The following is a 23,878-nucleotide window of genomic DNA, read 5'->3' as shown; positions in this document are numbered from 1 at the left end:
TTCATTGTTTTAGGTAGGATTCACGTCACTCAAACAACCATCATACTGGTTAGTTAAAATTACAACAGACCTCAAAAGAACAAATATAATATATAAGTACTTAACATACATAACAGGAAAACACCTTCAGAGACAAAGCAGATAAATGTGACATAACGCCAGAGCTAACTAAGCAAGAGCAATACAGACCAAATTGTACATAACATAATTCGGAGGTTCAAAAAAACCTAGATTAACACTGATCAGATTTATGAAAACAGAAAAATAATGATTAAGAGTAAATATTTTTTTACTTTTTAATCCAACGCACATACACCAAGTAGCTAATTTTGAAGTAATAGATAGATGGTCCTAGTAGTAGATAGTTGCTCTTTAGGAATCAAGAGTCGACTAGCAATGACCCAAACCACAACAACTAAATAATTAAAATATGAAAACACCAAACAATAACAAGGAACGCGCTCAGGTTGGTTAATGCCCTTATTTTTTCCGTTGTTATATACGCAGCTGAAACATGAACTCTCAAAAAAATCGATAGAAAAAAGATCAAATTCTTAGAGATGTGGGTCTGCAGAAGAATCTACGCATTTCCGGGACATAACAAAGAACCATTCTGTCAATTCTGGAAGAGATTAATACCTAAATAACTAGCATACCTAAATTACTTTGGTCAATAACCAGAAGAACGAGGACCAGAGGACTATTGGTATTAGAAGGAAAGGTGGAAGGACGAAGACCAAACGGAAGATCTTCTACATGCTGGGCAAACCAAATGAAAACTGGTGTAAAAATCCTTACATGAAACCGCCATCTAGTACAGGATCGCAGCCAATGAAGACAGCAAGCTGACAATATTTAGATTATCACCACGAGCTGTGAAGGGCTCGAAGAATGAGGGGGATGAGAACGATTTTAGCAACATTCAAAGATAAAAATTCTCAAAAACGGCTATGATGTTCGGCAATGAGTGTTGCACAACTAAAAACAATAAAAAGAACAGAAGCGAAAAAAGTCTAGGACGATACCAATTATTGATACCAAAATGATAGACCATAGGTTAGAATGGTTGGGTCAAACATCGAGATGATAATTATATTAATATAGTAGTAGGGGAGTCAAGTATGCTAAATGTGCAGTCACTCGAGCGTTATGAGGACCTATTGGGTTGTGAAGAGTAGGTCCTAAAACCAAAAAAAGTTAAGTAAAGTTTTCCATTTTAGTGGTTACTTTCCATTCTTAATTTAATTTTTCATTTGCATCAATCGTTATTTATAGTATAGCGCCATCTATCCATAATTCGAAAAAATGTCTCGAATAAAAGTTATTTATTTTTACGCAACGAATCCAAATCTGAAAAAAATGGGCCTCCCATTTAAGATTTTAAGGTAACCCCCACCCCACCTCCGTGGGGGGGTCGTGTTTGGTGCCATTCGATAGACGTTTCAAAAATATTGAATAAGTGTATTTTTAAGTTTTTATATCAGATGTTCATTTCGCGAAATATCGCGGGATTCGTATTTAAAATATTAAATCTACCCCCACCCCTCTCCGTGGGAAGTGGTGTTTGGTATCATTCGATAGATTTTTAGAAAATATTGATCACGTATTTTTTTGTTTTTTGATCTCTCATTCATTTCGGGAAATATTCGCTTTTTTCTTGTGAAACTTTGGGACTTCTTATGCCCCGCTCAAATCGTCAGATTTTTGAAATATACACTGTTTTGCATGTACTTAACTTACCTTATCTTAATCTGATGATTTCAAGTTTTTCTAAGGATAGATTTCTTTTTAGGGCCCCCCGTAACGAACTCCCTAGCATTAAGAGCCAATATATGGTTATTTAATATTAATTTATAAAAATAATAAAAAAAATACTCACCTAATGACCGATATGGCAAAAGGTTAAAGTCAGTTGATTTGTATCTTGAAATCTTATCATCTAGATAGGGCATAACTCTCTTTCCACCACCATCACCAACGTATACATTCTTTAAAAAATCGTCAACACTTTGTGGAAAGTATCTCTCCTCAGGTGCCAACCATACCAATGGAGCCCATTGCCTAACCAAGTCTTCCACTAAAACAAAAAAAAGATTTAAATCAAGACGCATTGAAAGTCCTGAGTGTAGAGGAGGTTAATAAAACAAAATGAAAAAAAAAACGGAATATATGATTATAAAATTAGATGTTCCGTTTTAAATGACTAATTTGAATACACCCTAAGTGTAGAAATAAAGTGAGGCATTGCATCTCGACAGGAACATCGCCACGCACCTAACCAGGCATCTCGCTAGGCACCTCGCCAGGCACCTTGCCGCGCACGTCGCAACAAATTGCATTCTTGCCATGGTAGAATAGTGCGGCAGATTCGTGCAAATATTATAAGAATTGTGAATTTAATGATAGAAGCAGATAATTTGGACCACATATACTACACATATAAATGTTCAAATTTGGATACGAGGCCATCTCAGATTTTATCTTTTACAAAAATGGCGGGCATTCAAAATGGCGACGATACATATGTGACTAATAGCACGATAACTTTTAAACGAAAAGTCCGACTTCAACCACATTTGGTATATGGGTTCTTTTTCTGATGTATAAGATCGAGTTTCTGAACGGGAAGAATCGGTTAACCAGAAGTTGTGTTTTTCCGATTTTTAATGTGAAAATATGTTGTTTTTTTGAAGTTATACTTCTTTAGGCGCGAATGAGAGTAAAAATTTTCATAAATCTGCGCGCATGCGCACACAGACAGTGTGACGTTTAGTTGCTAATCTTTCAAATTATGTATCAGCGCAAATAAGCCATTAAAATAATATATTAGTGTTTTTTAGTAAATGTATTAATTATTTATTATAATTTTTGTGTCTTTGAATTTGTCTTCCTTGGGCGTAAAATAATAAAATATCTATTTTTATATTTCACTTGTCACCGTTATGTGTAATTATGTATATCCAAAACGTCAATAACACGTGCCTTGATAGCCTGGTTGGTAGAGCATTGGACCAGAGATCGAGAGATCGCGAGATAGCGGGTTCAAATCCCGGACGATTCATATATTTTTTTAATTTTTGGCATTGTTAAGTTTTGGTTAATTTTTGGTAATTATTGTTAATTTTTTGTATTGTAACTGTTAAGTATATTTATTTCGTTGAAGTTATATAATAAAAGTATAACTTCTTACGTGCGTACAAAGTACACACACATTCTTTTTTTTCAATTCTTTCGCCCTGTATATATTAATTTTTCAAAAAGGTGATACCAGCATTGAAAAGAGCGAAAAAATATTTTTTAGGAAATATTTTGAACTTTTTAGTTATGTTAATTACCATGTAATAAAATGCATAACTTATCTTCACATGTACCTATGTGCGGCAGATTAGTGCAAATATTATAATAATTACTATGCATTTAATGGTAGAAACATAATTTGGAACACATATTTTACACATACAAAGGTTCAAATTTAGGTATTAGGCCATCTCAGAGTTTGCCTTTTACAAAAAAGGCGGCATTCAAAATGGCGACTATACATATGTGACTAATAACACGATAACTTTTTAACGCAGAGTCAGATTTTAACCAAACTTGGTATATATGTTCTTTTTTTATGGATAAGATCGAGCTCCTAAACCGGGAGAATCGCTTTACCAGAAGTTGTGTTTCTCCTGATTTTTTTTTTAAATCTGTTGTTTATTTTATCAATTCTTTCACCCTGTATATATTAATTTTTCAAAAAGATAACATCGGCGTTAAAAAGAGCATAAATGGTCTTTTAGGTAATGTTTTGAACTGTTTAGTTATATTAATTATCATTTAATAAATGCATAACGTAACTTCACATGTAGGGTACCTCTGTGCGGCAGATTCGTGCAAATAATAATAATATAAGAATTATTGTGCATTTATTGGTAGAAGCATATAATTTGGATCACACATACTACACATACAAAGATTCAAATTTAGATATGTGGCCATCTCAGATTTTGTGTTTTACAAAAATGGCGGGCATTCAAAATGAATATGTACATGCGAACATACGTTATGCATTTATTAAATGCTAATTAACATAACTAAAAAGTTAAAAATATTTCCTAAAAAATATTTTTACATTATTTTCAATAACGGTAATACTTTTTTGAAAAAATTATATATACAGAGTGAAAGTATTGAAAAAAACAACATATTTATACATATAAAAACAGTAAAAACACAAACTTTGATGAACCGATTCTTCCAGTTCAATACCTCGATCTAACTTATCAAAAAAAGAATCTATATACCAAATTTGGTTAAAATCTGACGTCTCTTTCAAAAGTTATCGTGCTATTAGTCACATATGTATAGTCTCCATTTTGAATGCCCGCTATTTTTGTAAAAGGAACAAAAACTGAGATGACAGCGTATCTAAATTTGAATCTTTATATGTGTAGTGTAGTATATGTGATCCAAATTATATACTTCTACCATTAAATGCACAATAATTCTTATAATATTTGCACGAATCTGCCTCATATAGGTTCATGTGAAGACACGTTATGCATTTATTAAATGCTAATTAACATAACTAAAAAGTTCAAAATATTTCTTAAAGAACATTTTTACGCTCCTTTTCAATGGCGGCATTAACTTTTTGAAAAATTAATACATACAGGGTGAAATAATTGAAAAAAAAAACAACATATTGTTACATAAAAACGAGGAAAAACAAAATTTCTGGTAAACCGGTTCTTCCGGTTTAAAACCTCGATCTTACACATCAAAAAGAGAACCTGTATACCAAACTTCGTTGAAATCTGACGTCTCGTTTAAAAGTTACCGTGCTATTAGTCACACATGTATAGTCGCCATTTTGAATGCTAGCCATTTTTGTAAAAGGTAAAATCTAAGATGGTCTTATATCTAAAGTTAAACCTTTATATGTGCAGTATATGTGGTCCAAATTATATACTTCTATCATTAAATGCACAATTGTTTCACATATCGGTTGCACGAGAATATATATTTTAGGTGCACGGCGATGTGCCACTCGACAGTGGTCCACGGGTACGGAAGCAATGTCACGGTGACATTCCGCTCCAACCACCAAACACCCTCCCTTTATGGATTTCACCCTAGGCACAGTCAACTGTCAGGGTCTCTCCAAAAAGAGACCCCTCATCAAGAATATCCTGTCGAAGCATAACATCCAGATCCTCGCACTCACAGATACTCTGTCGAAAAGCGATCCACACTTCGCAGGATATTCGATCATCCATCGAAGCCGCTGTCAGGTTTCACGCGGGAATGGTATTCTCGTTAAACACGGAATACCGCACACCACACACACATTCCCACAAAATTTTCGTCCACCTGATGTGGACTTCCTGGCAATTGACGTGCATATCCCCAATAACGAAACCCTCACGATAGTCTCTTACTACAAACACCCGGATCAACCACTCAACAGGCATTTGCTAGAGTATTTTTCAAGGCTCGGCAAGGCCGTGTTGATGGGCGATCTAAATTGTAGACACACACAGTTTGGTGATCACCGTCAAAACCCAGAAGGCATCCGCCTCACGGATTTTCTACTAGACCTTTCTATCTCTCGAATCACCAACACTGAATACACGTTTCTGAACGCTGCTGGGGCCCCTATTGTCGACCACATCCTAGTTATTAGTAACATTCTGGATCGGTTCGAGGATAGATGCCACATCGGTGACTCAATAACGTCAGACCACGTACCACTTCTTGTCAACACTGACATACTAACTCCAAAACAACCCAACCCTCCAAGAACTATAAGAGACTATCGTCACGCTAACTGGACTGAATTCCAAAATTTCATCACTCAAAATCTCCCTATGTTAGGCGAACTTGATACTAACGATAGTATCGACACCAGTGCAACCGAAATTGAGAACCTCATCACCGAGGCGATCACGCACGCTATTCCACTTAAACAAATATCCTATACATCACCGGCACTTCCACAATACATCATTGCCAAAATCCAACAAAAAAGACGTCTTCTACGTCAATACAAGGCCAACAGAAATCCACTAATCAAAACAGAATACAACCGGATCTGCGCCAGGATAAACAGAGAGATATCTGACCTAACGGCTCGCCGGTGGGAAGATACTACCTCAAAACTGGACTACAGAGACGGTAGTAAATTCTGGCACAAATTCAAAGTCCTAACAAAACAAAAATTATCTCAACCATCTCATCTGTTGGTCAACAATCACATAGTCAATTCCCCAGAAGGGAAAGCCGAAGCATTCAAAAATTCGCTTCAAATCAACTTTCAAACCCCAGACAACCCGAACTTTGATCACTTATTTAAACTCAACACAGAATACGTAGTAAATGTTACTCTCAATCACCACGTTCCAGTCTATGATCCTATCATGGACCCCCTCACAAACAGGGAAACGGAGAGCTTTTGCCAAATAGGTAAAAACAGCGCTCCCGGACCTGATGGCATCAACCGAAGATGCCTCAAAAAACTTCCAGAGAGTATCATCCCTCTTCTAACTAAAATATTCAATGCATGTCTCAAAAACAGCCACTTCCCTACTCCTTGGAAAGTGGCCAATACCATCATGCTTTTGAAAAAAGGCAAACCCCCTACCAACGTGGAATCCTATAGACCAATCTCTTTAATCAACACTCTGGGCAAAGTTCTTGAGCTAATCCTAAAAGAGAGGCTCAATGGCTTTCTCGAAAACCACAATATCATACCAAAATTTCAATACGGATTCCAGTCAGGTAAATCTACCAAACATGCAATAACTGATTTCACTACTAAAGTTACTCAAACCATCAACGATGGTTCATTCGCCATAGCCACATTCCTGGATGTGCAGAAGGCTTTCGATCAGGTCTGGCATGACGGACTTGTTCGGAAACTTCTGGACATCGGGCTACCATTGCAATTTACCAAAATTGTACACTCATACCTCCACAACCGAACTGTCAGAGTGAAAATAAGTGATCAAAAGTCCACCCCCTTCACTCCACAAGCTGGAGTCCCCCAGGGTTCAGTCCTAGCACCGCTGTTGTACATAATCTACAACAGCGATATCACTAACCAAAATATCCCAGGCACTCGGCTGTTTCTCTATGCAGACGACACGGCTCTGCTCACAACAACCTCGCGATACAACCCAAGACTCCTCTTCAGAAGAGCCCAGGCTCTGTTGGACGAAGTTGGTGAATGGTGTTGTAAGTGGAGAGTCACGCTGAACGCGAACAAAACAACAACAATTGTGTTTCGCGCCCCTTCTGTGTCACATAGAATCATAATTAATTAAGACGACCAATATCCTCTGAGACTGTTGGGAGAAAGGCTTGTTGTTAGTCCGACAGCGAACTATTTAGGAGTTCTGTTCACCAGGACTCTTAACTGGAACGCAGATCTAAAGGCAACTTTAGATAGGGTAAGGAACAGGGCCAGACTTCTCAACTCTCTCTCTGGACGAATTGGCAAGACACACAAGAAGACTCTCATTCACACTTACAAGACCTTTATTCGACCCGTCATGGAGTACAAATCTTGCCTCTACTCTCTTTGCGCTAGATCAAAACAAGAGTGGTTGTTGAGCGCTGAACGTAGAATCTTGCGTAGATGTAACTATGAGCACTGGCGATATCCCTCAAACGAAATCCATAACATCTCGAACATCCCCAAAATCACCGAGAGAATAAACTCTCTGAACAGGAACTTTACAATCAAAGTAATCAACGGCCCCCCCTCCGACACACAAGAATCTCTCAAATGTTCCTGTTCATCCACGTACTCCACCGAAAGCCCAAACGCAAAAAGATTCATTTACCGTCCGCTCTAATGCAAACATACATTGACGAACTCCCGGTGGAGTACGAAAACATCCTCGAGGCTACCCCGTTAGCCTTCCGTACCCACCTTTAACATCTCCTCTTCCCTACCCCGAACAGGGAGAAGTTGGTTTTTTGCGGTTTCCCAACTTCATTGCACAATTATACCTGTTCGTTCCAAGAAAATAGCCGCAACTATTTTCTCCACTCGAACGCACACTGTCCACGCCGCGCTCAAAGCCACCTCCTGACCGCCGACGAGGGACGCAGGTTCGCCTGTCGTTGTACAATGGTTTCTAGGGAGATTGGTCTAGAGCAAAGCACGGACAGTACACGTAAATGTCTATGGAACCAACAACAATCCATCAAACTTTCTTCTCTGTTGACTTCTTAGCCTTCTGGACACCACCGTCCGGCATAACCCAGGATCCAAAAAACACCAGGATACGGCGCTTGCCCCAGTGTGTTTTTCGGACTGTTTGCTTTTGCTGCCAACATTATACATTCACTACAAACCCTGAAGAGGACAAAAACCTTAACGGGGACAATCATTGATCGCATTTCCACATAGCATTATATCTATACACGCAAATCAAACAATGATAGTAGTAGTAGGCGATGTGCGATGCTTTACTATATTTCTACAATTAGGAGTTTGTTTTACTCCTTGCCTCTCCAGGTATAATAATTATTTAACACAATATAACTTGAAAAATAAACACAATATTAGTTAATATAAATTCCAATTAACATAAACAACCACGGATACAGGAATGGGTGGTATTATCTATGAAAAAATAGCGAATAATGAGCATGTTATTAAACGGTCGTAGAAAAAAATATGTTGCAATATATTATGTATAATTATATTATTATATTGTATATAGTTAAATGTAAATATACGTTGTAACCAATATACCGGGTGGTGAATTGGAAAACGGGTCATAGGAAACTCAATGTAAAATTCTAAATTGTTGAATTTCTGCTTCCCTAATTATTTTACATCAAAAATCATGAGAAACTATATGAAGAGGATTAAAATCTGTATTAAAAACATAAGGTAAATTGCTCTACGGTTTAAACGGAGCCCAAAATTTTGAAAAATAGAATACATTTGCCATACCTAAGTGGGTAAAAGTAAGGCCACACGTTACTATTTCTGACAGTACGCAAACTATTGACTGAATAAAACATCTTTATTATTACTACTCTCTCCTCAACTGAGGACATCTTTTCGACTTTATTGTTTTTTAAACAATAAATACGATAAAATAAAAATACTGACAGTTCAAAATATTGTTAATATAATAATTTCATTGTGACCGAAGGCAATCTTATACACATTCTTGCACTGTGTGTAGTCTAAATTTGGCAAATACTTTGATAAAATTTACTATATTTTACAAAATTTTGGAATGTGTTTAATTCGTAGAACAATTTTAACAATTGCTTTCAATAAAGATTTCAATCCTCTACAAATAGCTTCTTATGTCTATTGATGTAGAATAATTAGGGAAGCAGGAATTCAACAGTTTAGAATTTGACATTGAGTTTCCTATGGCCCGTTTTCCAATTCACCACCCTGTATAATATGAAATTCGTCCACATACAACAGCCATTTCCTATTTATTAGATTCACTGACAGTCGGTACAAATTTAAGCTTATAATTTTTCGGAAACGAATAGAATTTATATTGACTATTTCTAGTTGTATTTTTACAATAGATATGAATTTCATAATAGTAGGCAACCAATTGTTCAGCCACGTACTAGGGGTAAATAGCATTTAGGTATTTTTGTAAATTATTATAATTTAAATCTCGAGTAGTTGATAATTAAATTTTTTACAAATTAAAATAAAAAAGGCCGTAGAAAAAGTATAGTATTGTGCTCGCATGTAATGGCTATTACTCGCTTTGATGAATGACGACACTCGCCTACACATGCTCGTTGAATAATATACTAGAACTATACAGGTATATCTTTTTAATATATTATAATGAATGCAAAATTAATGAAAATACTGAAAGATATCGGAATAGATGACAAGGACATTCGTGTCATTAAAAATTTGTACTGGAATCAAACTGCTATCATAAAAGTTGGAGATAACTACACCGATGAAATCTCCATAGAACGAGGAGTCAGACAAGGTTGCATTTTGTCGCCAACATTGTTCAATATTTACTCGGACCAGTTATTTAAAAAGACACTTGAAAAACAGCCATATGGAATAAAAATCAACTGGGAACTACTTAATGTGATTAGATATGCAGACGATACAGTGATTCTGTCAGATAATATTGAAGGTCTCCAAATTCTGCTTGATCGTATTCACGAGGTAGGAGAGGAAATGGGCATTAAAATAAACTCAAACAAAACCAAAATTTTAGTGTTTGTTGTGACCCACATCCCGATTCAAAGCTTCAATTAAACGGAGTCCAAGTTGAGAAAGTTCACAAAATGACATATTTTACCCCAGGTTGTGGGTGAAAAAACGTGATATAATTCAGGAATTTTTGAAACCTATCAGGTGTTGTAAAGGACGATGCCAAGAATAACTTCTACTAAAATGTAACCAAAAATATTGTGCGCTTTTTTTATATTGCGATTTTCATTTGTTAAATTTGCAATTTTTAAAGATTTTAAATTTTGCAGCTTAGGATATTGATTTTAGAGAAAAACTTTTTAATAGAAAGTTGTAGTAAATTAAAAAAACCTACAATTTGAGCTAGGGTAAGTTTAATTTCGTTTATTGGTTATTGCAAAACAGCCTGCGAAAGGTCCAAAATGGACGTTTTTTACAATTGCATTATTTATTGTACAAATCATTTTTTTATATTTTTTAAAGCTTTAAAATGAAGATCTTTCAATTCCAAACATAAAAAAAGCTGTAAAGCCAGATTAACGAATTTGTTGCTTAGATATTATAAATTGTTTATCCCAGGAGGTCAAATGTCGAAGGCTATAACTTTTTGAAAAAAAATCGTAGAGAGTTGGTGAAACGTCCAGTCTCCTTCTAATGAGTTATATTTTCATATTCTAGTGTAAATAAATCCGTAAATCATTTTTACACCTCTAATTTTTGGGTTTGAAAATAAGGGGGCAAATTTCGTTATAATCATTTAGAGCTGAAGCGGTCCTGTACATCCTATGAGTTTTTAACTTACAGATTATTGTTGCTGAAACAAAACGAAGATTTATAAAAAAATAAAAAATTTCTACGACCAACTGAAGCCGAGATAATTTTTGGGTTTGAAAATAAGGGGGCAAATTTCGTTAAAATCATTTAGAGCTGAAGCGGCCCTGTACATCTTATGAGTTTCTTACTTACAGATTAAAGTTGCTGAAGACGAAGCGAAGATTTATAAAAAAAATAAAAATTTTCTACAACCAACTGAAGCCGAGATAATTGTTTTTTTTTTTCTTAAATCGTAGTGCATTTATTTATAACAATTAAGAAATTATTTTACAATCATTGACTAAAGAAAGACTTATATTAACTTAAAATAAAAATTATTGTAAAATATAATTACATTTAATTATTAAAAATTATTTTTAAAATCGGTGCTTTTGCACACGGCCGAATTTTGCAAACCGGCTCGCTTCAAATCCGCGCGCTTGGAAATTTTTTACGTAACTTGTATTAAATTTTGACAGAAAAGAATTTAATAATATTACTATTATAATGTACCATGTATAATGTCTGTTTACCACTGTATTTGTTTTTCTTGATAAACTTTTATATGTGAAATCTCATTTCTGAAGAAATAATATTACAAAAATGATACATATAATAATGTATGAAATATATAACTATATTTTTAATTTTCTCATTGGTATATAAATATAATAATAATAATGTTACTTCTTATTATACAATATAAAACTTTTTCTTCTTGTAGTGACTATCCGTTTTGGATGTTGGCGAACATTCAAAACGGATAGTCACTACAAGAAGAAAATTTTTATATTGTATAATATTCTTATTATACAATATAAAACTTTTTCTTTCGCCAACATCCAAAACGGATAGTCACTACAAGAAGAAAAAGTTTTATATTGTATAATAAGAAGTAACATTATTATTATTATATTTATATAACAATGAAAAAATTAAAAATATAGTTATATATTTCATATATTATTATATGTATAATTTTTGTAATATTATTTCTTCAGAAATGAGATTTCACATATAAAAGTTTATCAAGAAAAACAAATACTGGGGTAAACATACTGTATATTATAATGGGAATATTATTAAATTGTTTTCTGTCAAAATTTAATACAATTTACGTAAAAATTTTCCGAGCGCGCGGATTTGAAGCGAGCCGGGCGATTTGCAAAATTCGGCCGTTCGCCAAAGCACCGATTTAAAAATATTTTTTAATAATTAAGTGTAATTATATTTTATAATAATTTTTATTTTAAGATAACATAAGTCTTTCTTTAGTCAATGACTGTAAAATAATTTCTTAATTGTTATAAATAAATGCACTACGATTTAAGGAAAAAAAAACAATTATCTCGGCCTCGAAAAGTTATAGCTTTCGACATTTGACCTCTTGGGATAAACAATTTAAAATATCTAAGCAACAATTTGGTGAATCTGGCTTTACAACTTTTTTTATGTTTGGAATTGAAAGATCTTCATTTTAAATCTTTAAAAATATAAAAAAATGATTTGTACAATAAATAATGCAATTGTAAAAACGGCCATTTTTGAACTTTCGCAGGCTGTTTTGCAATAACCAATAAACGAAATTAAACTTAGCCTAGCTCAAATTGTAGTTTTTTTAATTTACTACAACTTTCTATTAAAAAGTTTTTCTCTAAAATCAATATCCTAAGCTGCAAAATTAAAAATCTTTAAAAATGGCAAATTTAACAAATGAAAATCGCAATATAAAAAAAAGCGCACAATATTTTTGGTTACATTTTAGTAGAAGTTATTCCTGGTATCGTCCTTTACAATACCTGATAGGTTTCTAAAAATTCGTGAATTATATCCTGAATTTGGAGTATTTGGGAAATGTGATAACGGACCAACTAGATACAGACATACGAGTAGAAATAAAACGTAGAATAGCAATGACTAAAACTACTTTTATGAAAATGAAGTCATTTCTTTGCAATAATCATCTCAGTTTAAAGTGCTATGTTTGGTCCGTACTTTCGTGTAGTGCAGAAGTGTGGACGCTTAATGTATCGATCTTGAATAGAATTGAAGCATTGGAAATGTGGATTCATAGACGGATGCTGAAGATACCTTGGACAGCAGGAAAAACTAATGAAGAAGTACTAAGGAGGGTCAACAAAGATAGAGAACTGCTAAGGACTGTTAAACATCGAAAAATGTCTTATCTGGGACATAGTGTGAGGGGAAGTCGATATAAAATATGACAACTGATCCTTAAAAGCAAAATAGGGGGCCGTAGAGGTGTAGGAAGAAAACAAGTTTCTTGGTTAAAAAACCTTCGAGAATGGATTCAGATATCAAATGCAGGATAATTATTACATATTGCAGAAGATCAAGAAGCCTTCGCAACGTCGGATAATTCTGATATGGCACGTGAAGAAGAAAGTTATACATTTATTTTGTGATACTATTTCCGTTGTGATTATATTTCCTAGATGTCTCAATTAGCTTTACTATGTTCTATGTTCCTCTTTTTAGAAATTTGATAATATAATTCAAACCACAAATTATTTATTTTGTTTAATTTCTTGATGCTCAATTGGCCAATAGAGGGTAGAATACTGAAATATCTAGTCGTCTGGCTTTTGGATGTCATTTACCAAACCTGGTTTAATTTTACCTTACATACAGTCCAGAACACTAGGTAAATAATCGCCACATAATAGCAAAATAGCTATTCCGTCAACTCTAGTTTTTCTTGACATTCTATTTTTGATATGCCTATCCGTGACGAATGCTAGCGATCATCACGGCAATGTGTATCTTATCTGCAGGAGCGCGGAAAATCTGCACAAATTTTGTGTTGAACCAACTTCTTTTACTTGTTGAACCAACCAAGTTCTTTAACCAGGATGTTGTTCTTCCACCTGGACCGTACTTTCCAAACATTTTTCCTTGCAAGTTGGCTTGTGATATTTGGATTAATTTCGCATAATGTGTCAGAAGTACTGTAACTTCCAGGATTTGATGGGGGTCAGTACCTCTCGGTTCCTCTTCAGTCTTCTTAGGGCCTCCTAATTTATGACTCGGTCAGTCCAAGAGATTTTAAGTATTCTCCGACATAACTACATCTCAAACCCTTACAATTTTATGCACATATTTTCTTTCACGGTCTGCGATTCAACATCATAGAAAGGACAAAGATGAAGCATCGCAGGATTCTTACAGTAATACCAAGACACAGGTTGTGATATTGAAGGGGACCCCCATCTGGTTAAAGGTGGAATATCTTGGTTATTGGTCCTTTTTTTATTTTTTATGGTGGCGAGGTAACTGTAATGCGTCATTCTTTATACAGGGGTTTGGTTGACCTAGAGTTGAGCTTCTGTTGTGTTTTTCTTGCTAATGATCAAAAGCTTTGACTTCTTTACGTTTATATTGAGTCATTATTGTTGACTTTAATACGTGATTTTGTTCAAAGGACTGGTAGGTCTTTAAGGTTATCCGCTAATACTATGGTGTCATCTGCATATCTGATGTTATTTAGCGGGTACCCGTTTAGCAGAACATTTTTTAGTTTTTGTTTTTTTTTATATTTTCCTGCAAAGCTTCGATAAATATTCTTTCAAAGTAAAGATTGGAGATTAGAGAAAACAAAACACAGCCTTGCCTCACTCCATGCCAGCGCCGGATTAACCATTAGGCTGACTAGGCGGCCGCCTAGGGCCCGGGCACTTGATGGGGCCCGCATCCCGCTTAAATGCATTAATTAATATTGAATTATTTAAGTAAATGGTAGCTATAAAGGGGCCTACTTCTTATGGCCGCCTAGGGCCCCATGATGCATTAAACCGTCACTACCATGCATGATTTTCACATATTCGGTGTGTTCACCTTCAACTTTGATATTTGCAGTCTGATTCCAGTAAACGTTTATAAGATCGTGGTTGTTAATTTCTGCATTTTGTAGTATTTGCATCATCTTGGCGTGTTACTACTCTAGTTTTTGTATTTATGTCATTATGTGTCAAATTTTATCTGCTATTAAAAAGTGCCAAAAAATTGTTTTCATTGGTGTCAAGTAGGCAGCTTAATATAAAAATGTATTTATGTATGTTCTTTCTATTCTATACGTATTTAAGAGGTGCACGTCACTGTTTTTATGATTATTATGTTCGCTTTCTATATTGTGTGGGATGTAATCAGAGGCAGGGTGTCTATATATTTTATTAGGCAAGGTCAAAGCACCTATTTGCAAAAGATTTGACCATAAACGAAAACGATAAGGTAGGTCAGATAAGGGGAAAGCCTGTAACTAATTGGGCGATACAGTATCTACCGCAGAAAATATCCTATTTGTTAATTTCAGTAGAAGACAGCTAACAAAAATTCTTGTTTATTTTTGTGGTTACAAAGGATTGTATAGTTATGATATACAATTATACATTATTTTGAGGATTCCCAAATTAAAAAAAAAATGTTTTCTAATCTAATCTAATATGAACAGATGTATTATATTTCACCTGCATAAGAAATTAAAAGAGATTGCCAATAATTGTCAATATACAACTATCCCATCTTCACTGAGAAGGTTAACAAAAGTATACACCTAGATAACGAAAATTCCCAAATATTAACACGTCGACGGACAGAACGTCTATAGACGTCTAATTTTCATTGATGTAATGTGACACAACGTCTATAGACGTTGCATTTTCCCCTATTCTTCTTTGCAAAATACATGTCGTGTCACAACAATTGCTTATACATTTGACGCACTGTCCGTCAACGTGTTAAGGAAAACTTAATATGGTTTACTGATGTATCTAAAACTGCCCATGATACTGGATCTGGAGTCATTGGGCTTCTTCTCTTCTTCTTCTTCTTTTTATATAGACATTACTCTGTTCTTCAATGTGCCTCCAGTAATTTGACATTCCATCTTTTTCGTGGTCTTCCCACTGATCGTCTTTCTATTGGGGTACCGTCTCTCGCCGTCCTTACTACTATATTTTTTGTCATTCGGCTTATGTGGTCGTTCCATTCTACTCTTCTGCTTTTCACCCAGTTATTAATGTTGTCCACCTTGTATCTCCTTCGTATATCTGCATTTCTAGCTCTATCCCACAGCGTCTTACCATCGATGTTTCGCAATGTTTTCATCTCTGCTGTTTCTAGCATTCTTTTTGTCCTTTCTGTATCAGGTCGTGTTTCTGCCGCGTATGTCATTATTGGTCTGATGACTGTTTTGTAAATTCTGCCTTTCACTTCTTTTTCGATGTTTTTATTTCTCCATATGGTTTCATTCAGGCAACCTGCGGCTCTGTTTGCTTTATTCACCTGATCTTCCACTTCTGTTTCGAGCTTTCCGTAGCTGCATAGTGTGATGCCTAGATATTTAAACTCCATGACTTGTTCTATTATTTGACCCTCCAGCTCTAATTTACACCTTATTAGATCTGCTCTTATAACCATGCATTTAGTCTTTTTTGGGGAAATTAACATGTTAAATTTTCTAGCGTTTATATTAAATTCGTGCAGCATACGTTGTAAATCATCTTCACTTTGAGAGATTAGTAGGTATTGCGTCGTCTGCACAGCAGATTATTTGTTGTTTTTCTCCCATTTGGTATCCTTTTTTAGTTCTTACTTTTTTATTATTTCGTCCATGATCAGGTTGAACAACAGAGGACTCAGGGAATCTCCCTGTCTTATCCCATTACCAGCTTCAATTGGGTCAGTTAGTTCTTCATCTACTTTTACTTTTATTGTGTTGTTCTGGTAGATGTTTTCGATCGTTTTAATTATTCCTAGAGGTACCTCTCTTGCGTATAATAAATGAATAACGTCCTTTAATTTGACCCTGTCAAATGCCTTCTTAAGGTCCACGAAACATAAGTATGCCGGTTTGTTGTATTCTAACGATTTTTCTTGAATCTGCCTCATTATAAATATAGCGTCGGTGCATGATCTTCCCGACCTAAAACCTTGTTGTTCTTCTGCTGATGTTTTTATTTTATTCAGTTTATTTGTTATCACTTTGGTCGTTAATTTTAATAAACTAATTCCTCTGTAATTCTCCGGGTCCGACTTTTCTCCCTTTTTGAAGAGAGGTATTAGGTAAGAGAGAGTCATTGGGCAAACATGCAAATTATAATGAATCTTACAGTCTAAGTCAATGAAACTGTGTTTCAGGATAAAGATAAAGATTTCAGGCTAAAGATTAGATAGAAACGTTTGGAGGCGCAGAACCTTGCTGTGGCATCACTAAAGATGCTACAAAAAACATGGATTGGAAGTTACTAACGAGATTGGAAGCGTTTGAAATGTGGACATATCGAGGAATGTTGAGAATCTCCTGGACAGACAGAAGAACCAATGAGGAAATACTAAGAAGAATACACAACAGCAGGGAGATACTGGATTCCATCAAAATAAGGAAACTTTAATACTTGGGTCATATAACACATGGTGATACATATGAACTCCTAAAATTAATTATGCAGGGAAAGATTCAAGGAAGACGCAGCATAGGTAGGAGAAAAATGTCCTGGCTGAGAAATCTCAGAGAATGGTTTGGAGGCAGGTCAACTAAACTCTTTCGGGCTGTAGTGTCAAAAGTTAGAATAGCAATGATGATTGACAACCTTTGTCACGGAGATGGCAAGTAAAGAAGAAGAAGAAGAAAAAGATGTGACTAATAAGGAATCATAGAAAAATGGAGGGCCACTCAAGGGCAAATCCAGACCAAGAAATCATCAAAACTATTAATTAAATACCTCGAACAATTTGATGCATTTCAAAAAACGAGAGATATTGCCGTTTAAGAATCGACCTATATACAAACTAGATAAGGTGAATGAAAATGGTGAATAATACCAAATATTTTACGGCCATCCCTACTTTCTTACACGCCAAATTTCATGTAGTAAAATTCTCACTGGGATGGAGATGTAATAAACATTAGACGACAATCATCATTAATATAGAGATGGTTATTTCGATCAGTTTTTGAATGTTCTTGCATAACCTTTACTTGGAAAATCGCTTGAACATCTTTGACAACAAAATACTTGGATTATACCCTGGTGTATTCTATGCTTGGATCTTCCATAAATAATAAACAATAAATAACTTTTTTGTAGTAAATTATTAATAAACAATATTATCTATAATAATAAATCAATAAATTATCTATAATAATTATCAAAAATAATAAATTATTAATAACAATTTAACTTGATTTTCAAATAAATCCATCTGGTTTTAATAAGTATTAAAACCAAAAAACATTACACCATAGTTTTTGCTCCTCATTTGAATAACCCCCCCCCCCCCCCCGCGTATTGTTAATTATCTGTAATTCATCTTTTGTAACCACAAGTAATTTCCAAATATGTTAATTTAAATTGATTTCTACCATAGTATTGCACAAAATTGTATTAGATCTAGCCAATATTATTCATTAACAATATTGTCAAAAAGAAAAATATATATTTTATTGTAAACTGACAAGGCCTGAAACTATTACTACATCATAACAGAAGAAGAATTTGACATTGACTTAACCTCTCACTCTCAGTGACATTTGAGTTTCTTTGTAAATAAAACCAAATTAGAGGAGTTTTTACAATTCTTAAAAATCAAAAAGAAATAAGATGTAGTAGTACACAGTTTGCTTTCCTCATCAAAAAATTCCCAAACTCCCGTTGTGTCCACGTCCTTTGTGTGCATTCGAGAATCTGTTATGTGTTATTTTTATCGACTTTAAAACAAAAAATATTTCAAAAACTTTTTTAACTTTTCAAAGAAACCATATAATTCAGCTCAACCAGGTAACTTTTTCAAAGATTTTTTGAGATTAATTTTTCAATCTACTCAACTATTTATTACATTCAACAGATATTAACATAAATGAATCATTTTTTCATCTATTTTTTCATATTTGCCTTTTTCTAACTTTTTAGTAATATCTCAAAAAATCTCATTCATTGCTGCACAAATCATCATAACTTTATATTACTATAAATTTAATTTCATGTACAGTTAGTTACCTTCACATTTGAATTTAATTCTGAATTATTTATTAATGATTTTATAGTTTGACACTTTTAAATTTTAGCAAATTTTTACCTATTTACTATTGTTCCGTTTAATTTCAATGTCTCCAACAAATAAAAATTAAAACATTTTCACAATCACACCACAAATAATACACAAATAATACCACAAATAATATTTTGTATTTTGACAACGGCACCCGATTTGGGCGTCGAAACGTTAATAAAATTATTTTTTTCATTTTAATTGTGGCTTATTTCCCATATAAATAATTAATCATAAAAATGCCACAAGAAAATGGCTTCAGAACAACAAAAATAATACACAATTGACCAATTCTGGTTTTAAGAAAATTGCACAACCAATCTTACATCCATCAGTTCTTGAACATCCAGAACAACATCTAATAATCCCAATAAATATAAAAATATACACTTTAAAAAATTTAAAAATAACATCACTTTATATATAACTAACAATTTTTGGTTTCACGGTTTAATGTCGTGTTCCCTTGCTAATCCCCTCAAGATCCTGCCAATTATTTTTGTTTTGTTTGTACATTACAATCAAATCTGTCCCTCTATCATCTCTCCCTTTAGCATAATTTGGAGAAAAAGTATGATATTGAATACTACTATATTCTTCCCTTATACCGGAAAGTAAGTGTACATTTTATACTTATACTTGACATACTTTAGTTGCCACTACATTTGAATGCTTGCATGTATGTGAGTGTGAGGGTTGTTAAACCATATTTACGTACATTTTAGCATTTATATGTATGCATGAATATATACAGGGTGGTGAATCGGAAAACGGGCCATAGGAAACTCAATGTAAAATTTTAAACTGTTAAATTCCTGCTTCCCTAATTATGTTACATCAAAAGTCATGAGAAGTTATTTGTAGAGGATTGAAATCTATACTAAAAACAGAAGTTACAATTGTTCTACGATTTAGACACATTCCAAAATTTTGGAAAAATATAATGTATTTACCGCAGTAGGTATGTGTGGGCATGTTAGGCCACACGTTACTATTTAACTGACAGTGAGCATACTATTGACTAAGGAAAATATCTTTATTATTAATACTTTCTCCTTAACTGAGGGTATCTGATCAACTTTATTGTGTTTTAAACAATAAATGATAAAATAAATAAAGAAATTGACAGTTCAAATTGTTAATATAATAAACTCATTGTCACCGAATGCAATCTTATACACATTATTGCACTGTGTGTGGCGTAACTTTGGCGTATTTCTCTGAAAATTGTATTATATTTTTACAAAATTTTAAATAATTATTGTTCGTAGAACAATATTAACAGTTGTTTTCAATACAGATTTCAATTATCTACAAATAGTTTCTTATGACTTTTGATGTAAAATAATTAGGGAAGCAGGAATTCAACAGTTTAGAATTTTACATTGAGTTTCCTATGGCCCGTGTTCCAATTCACCACCCGGTATACTTTAATATTGGCTTGATCTTTACCCTTCGATTTCAACCAGACCACTTAACTAACTCTGGTTTTTTGTTATTTGTAGCATTTAATTTTACTTTTACCGTGACCTGAAGATGCTGTGAATATTGTAGACAGCGAAACCGGTCGTCAGTTGTAAAATAAATTGTTTGTGAGAACGTCTCTTTTTTCTTTACTACAATAGTATGGACTCACACATGCAACCCATTCATTATTTAAATAACTTTTTATTCGTAAAAGATGGTTTTGCTTGTTTTTGATTCAGAGGGATGCACAATCGCTGGACAGCTGTTTCCACCATTTCAGGCTTTATCAACAGCGCTAGCGTGCACTCCTCTGAATCGAAAAACAGCTCAACCATCAATTTAAGGGGAATTTGAAATATCATTCAAATTCCCATTGGGACGCGATCCAGCGACATCTCTTAACAAATTGAAGAGTCTAAGTTATAAGAGTAAATAGTTATTTAAATCTGAGACTTTTCGTGTTAAAAGTTCTTTCTGGTACATCCTTAATCTGCGACTTCAACAATTTATAAGACCGCAGACGACGAATATAGAAAACAAAAAGGACTCCTTTCAATCACATTCCGTTTTCATTCGTCTAGGAAAAGGACAGAAGAGGAACTTCCTAGTACAGTAAAACCTCGATATAACGAACCTCTATTTATCGGACTTCGGATATAACGGACAAAAAAATCCGCTCAAATGTGAAAATAATTGAAACATCTCTGTATTTTACAAACAATTTCAATAAAATTTTTATTATAGCATAAGGCGGATATATTTCTAATAATAATATAAAAACAGCAAAACTTCAAAAGTGTCAACAAAACTTAAAAAAAATTTTTTTGATTCACTTTAAATGTATTTTTGTATAACGGACTTTCGGCTTTAACGGATAACCCCCCCCCCCAATTGGTCCGTTATATCGAGGTTTTACTGTACCCAAATTTGAGTAAAGATATAAAAGTAAAAGATGGTGTTGCTTGTATTTGATTCAGAGGGATAAACAATGGACAGCTGTTTCCACCATTTCAGGCTTTATCAACAGCGCTAGCGTGGACTCCTCTGAATCGAAAAACAGCTCAACCATCAATTTAACGGGAATTGGGTACATAGATCGGGGCTGTACGTTGGATTGTTTAACAGTTCGATGTTTTGAAGCTAAAAAAACAATATATTGTCTTTTGGGCAGTGTGAGCCCTTGCATTGTCCTGATGTAGGATGATTCGCCGTTGTGTTGCTTTGTCCGAGTATCGCGATAAATTTTGGTAAACAAACGGTTATATACAAATCAGAAGTAACGGTTATTCAATCTTCTAAAGCAATTGTTGCCACATAATCAGATTTTGACACAAAAGTGGCGACCATTGTCTTTTCACGAAATTTTACGCCTACGTTCTTAATTCTAAGGAGGTACGTATTTCGTTGGGTCGGCTAGCACTCGTAGTTACATAAAAATAAATTATTGTTTCACCATCATTCTCTTTGCCTTATCCCTATGCGGGGTCGGCTTCCCTAATTGCATTTCTCCACACAATTCTATCTTGGGTCATATTAATGTTCATCCTCTTTACCAATATGTCCTGCCTTATCATCTCCACCCAGGTCTTCTTTGGTCTACCTCTCCTACTCTTTCTAGGAATCTGCACTTCAGCCATTCTTCGTATTAAGTGATTAACGTTTCGACGTTGAACATGACCAAACCATCTTAACCTATGCTCTCTCATTTTGGCATCAATGGGTGCCACACCTAGACTTCCCCTAATATACTCATTTCTAATTTTATCTTTCTTTGTCACTTTACTCATCCATCTAAGCATTCTCTTTTCCGCCACATACATTCGTTGTTCCTCTTTCTTTTTCACTGCCCAAGATTCAGTTCCGTACATCATAGCCGCTCTTATGGCTGTTTTATAGAATTTTCCCTTCAGCTTCATTGGAATTTTTCTGTTACACAACACACCACTCGCTTCTTTCCGCTTCTTTCCACTTCATACATCCAGCCCTAATTCTACTGCATGCATCTCCATCTATTTCTCCATTAATCTGTAATACCAATCGTAGGTACTTAAAACTATTGCATTTTACAATCCGTTCACCATCCAAAGATACCATTTTATTTGTAGTAACTCCATCTTTAAATGAACATTCCAAATACTCTGTTTTTGTCCTACTAAGTTCTAAACCTTTTTCCTCCATAGCTTGTCTCCACTGTTCCAGTTTTTGTTCTAAGTCTCTTTCACTATTTCCTACTAACACTATATCATCAGCATACATTAGGCACCACGGAATGCTACCCTGTAGTTTCGCTGTTATCTGGTCCAAAACTAATGAGAATAAATAAGGACTAAGCACCAAGCCTTGGTGCAATCCTACTTTCACCTGAAATTTATCAGTCTCTCCCACACCTGTCCTAACACTAGTAGTTACTCCCTCATACATATATCTCACAATCTTTACATATTCGCCAGGAACTCCTTTCTTATTTAGTGCCCACCACAGAATCTCTCTAGGAACTCTATCGTATGCTTTCTCAAGATCAATGAATACCATACGAGCGTTGGTCTCTTTATTTCTGTATTTTTCCATCAGTTGCCTTACAATGAAAACTGCATCTGTTGTTGATCTGCCTGCATAAAGCCAAATTGATTATCGGATATTTCGGTTTCTTCACGTATCCGTCTATCAAAAATAAATTATTGTATATTGGGCCTATACTATGTTTGTCGCTCTTTTATACAAATGGTAATGGGCAGTTTAGAGGGTTTTGTTTATAAAAGCAACATTAATTAAATGCTTTACTAGACCAATTAATTAAACTGTACCCATGATTTAATAAAGAAGCAGTGCATGAAATATTGTTACGTCAACTGTAATGATAAAGGAATACGTTTCAATTATATACCACAAGATAGTTAATGTTGAGCGCTACCTACGTACTATTAGAATAATTTTTTTATAAAAATACATAGAAATATCAAGTGAACATACCTATACTTAGAATTGAACATAATTAATAATAATTGTAGTATTTTCTTCTAATTCATTAAAAAAAACAAGTAACTTATTTTCTTTGTAACTGCTAAAAAGTTACGCCTTGTGGTTTATGTACCTCTAATGGTTAATGTACCTCTTTGGTTAATCTCAAAAGTATTTTCAATGTAATTAAGTCGAGAAACCTAAAGAATAATGGCAAATGAACAATAATTTATTTTTTTTAAGCATGAACTCCATCCTGATAGATACATGTACCGGGTGTCCCAATAATAATGGCTCTCGGCCATATCTCAGAACCGTTTATAGTACAGCTTTGAGAAAAAAATTTTTTGACAAAAGTTACCTCGGAAAAAG

At 34.2% G+C, this 23,878-nt stretch overlaps 1 protein-coding gene across 2 annotated transcripts in view; it reads right to left on the bottom strand.

The window, feature by feature from the left end:
• LOC126885226 (uncharacterized) overlaps positions 1-23,878 on the bottom strand; it is a 74,821-nt gene that overhangs the window by 30,974 nt on the left and 19,969 nt on the right. For both annotated transcript variants that reach the window (XM_050651688.1, XM_050651689.1), the window contains exon 2: positions 1,880-2,077. In XM_050651688.1, the coding sequence (XP_050507645.1) occupies positions 1,880-2,077 (198 nt within the window). The remainder of the gene's footprint in view (positions 1-1,879; positions 2,078-23,878) is intronic.

Source organism: Diabrotica virgifera, chromosome 5 (genome assembly GCF_917563875.1).
Source record: "Diabrotica virgifera virgifera chromosome 5, PGI_DIABVI_V3a".
Lineage (NCBI taxonomy): Eukaryota > Metazoa > Arthropoda > Insecta > Coleoptera > Chrysomelidae > Diabrotica > Diabrotica virgifera.
This window is presented reverse-complemented; position numbering and strand designations above follow the sequence as displayed.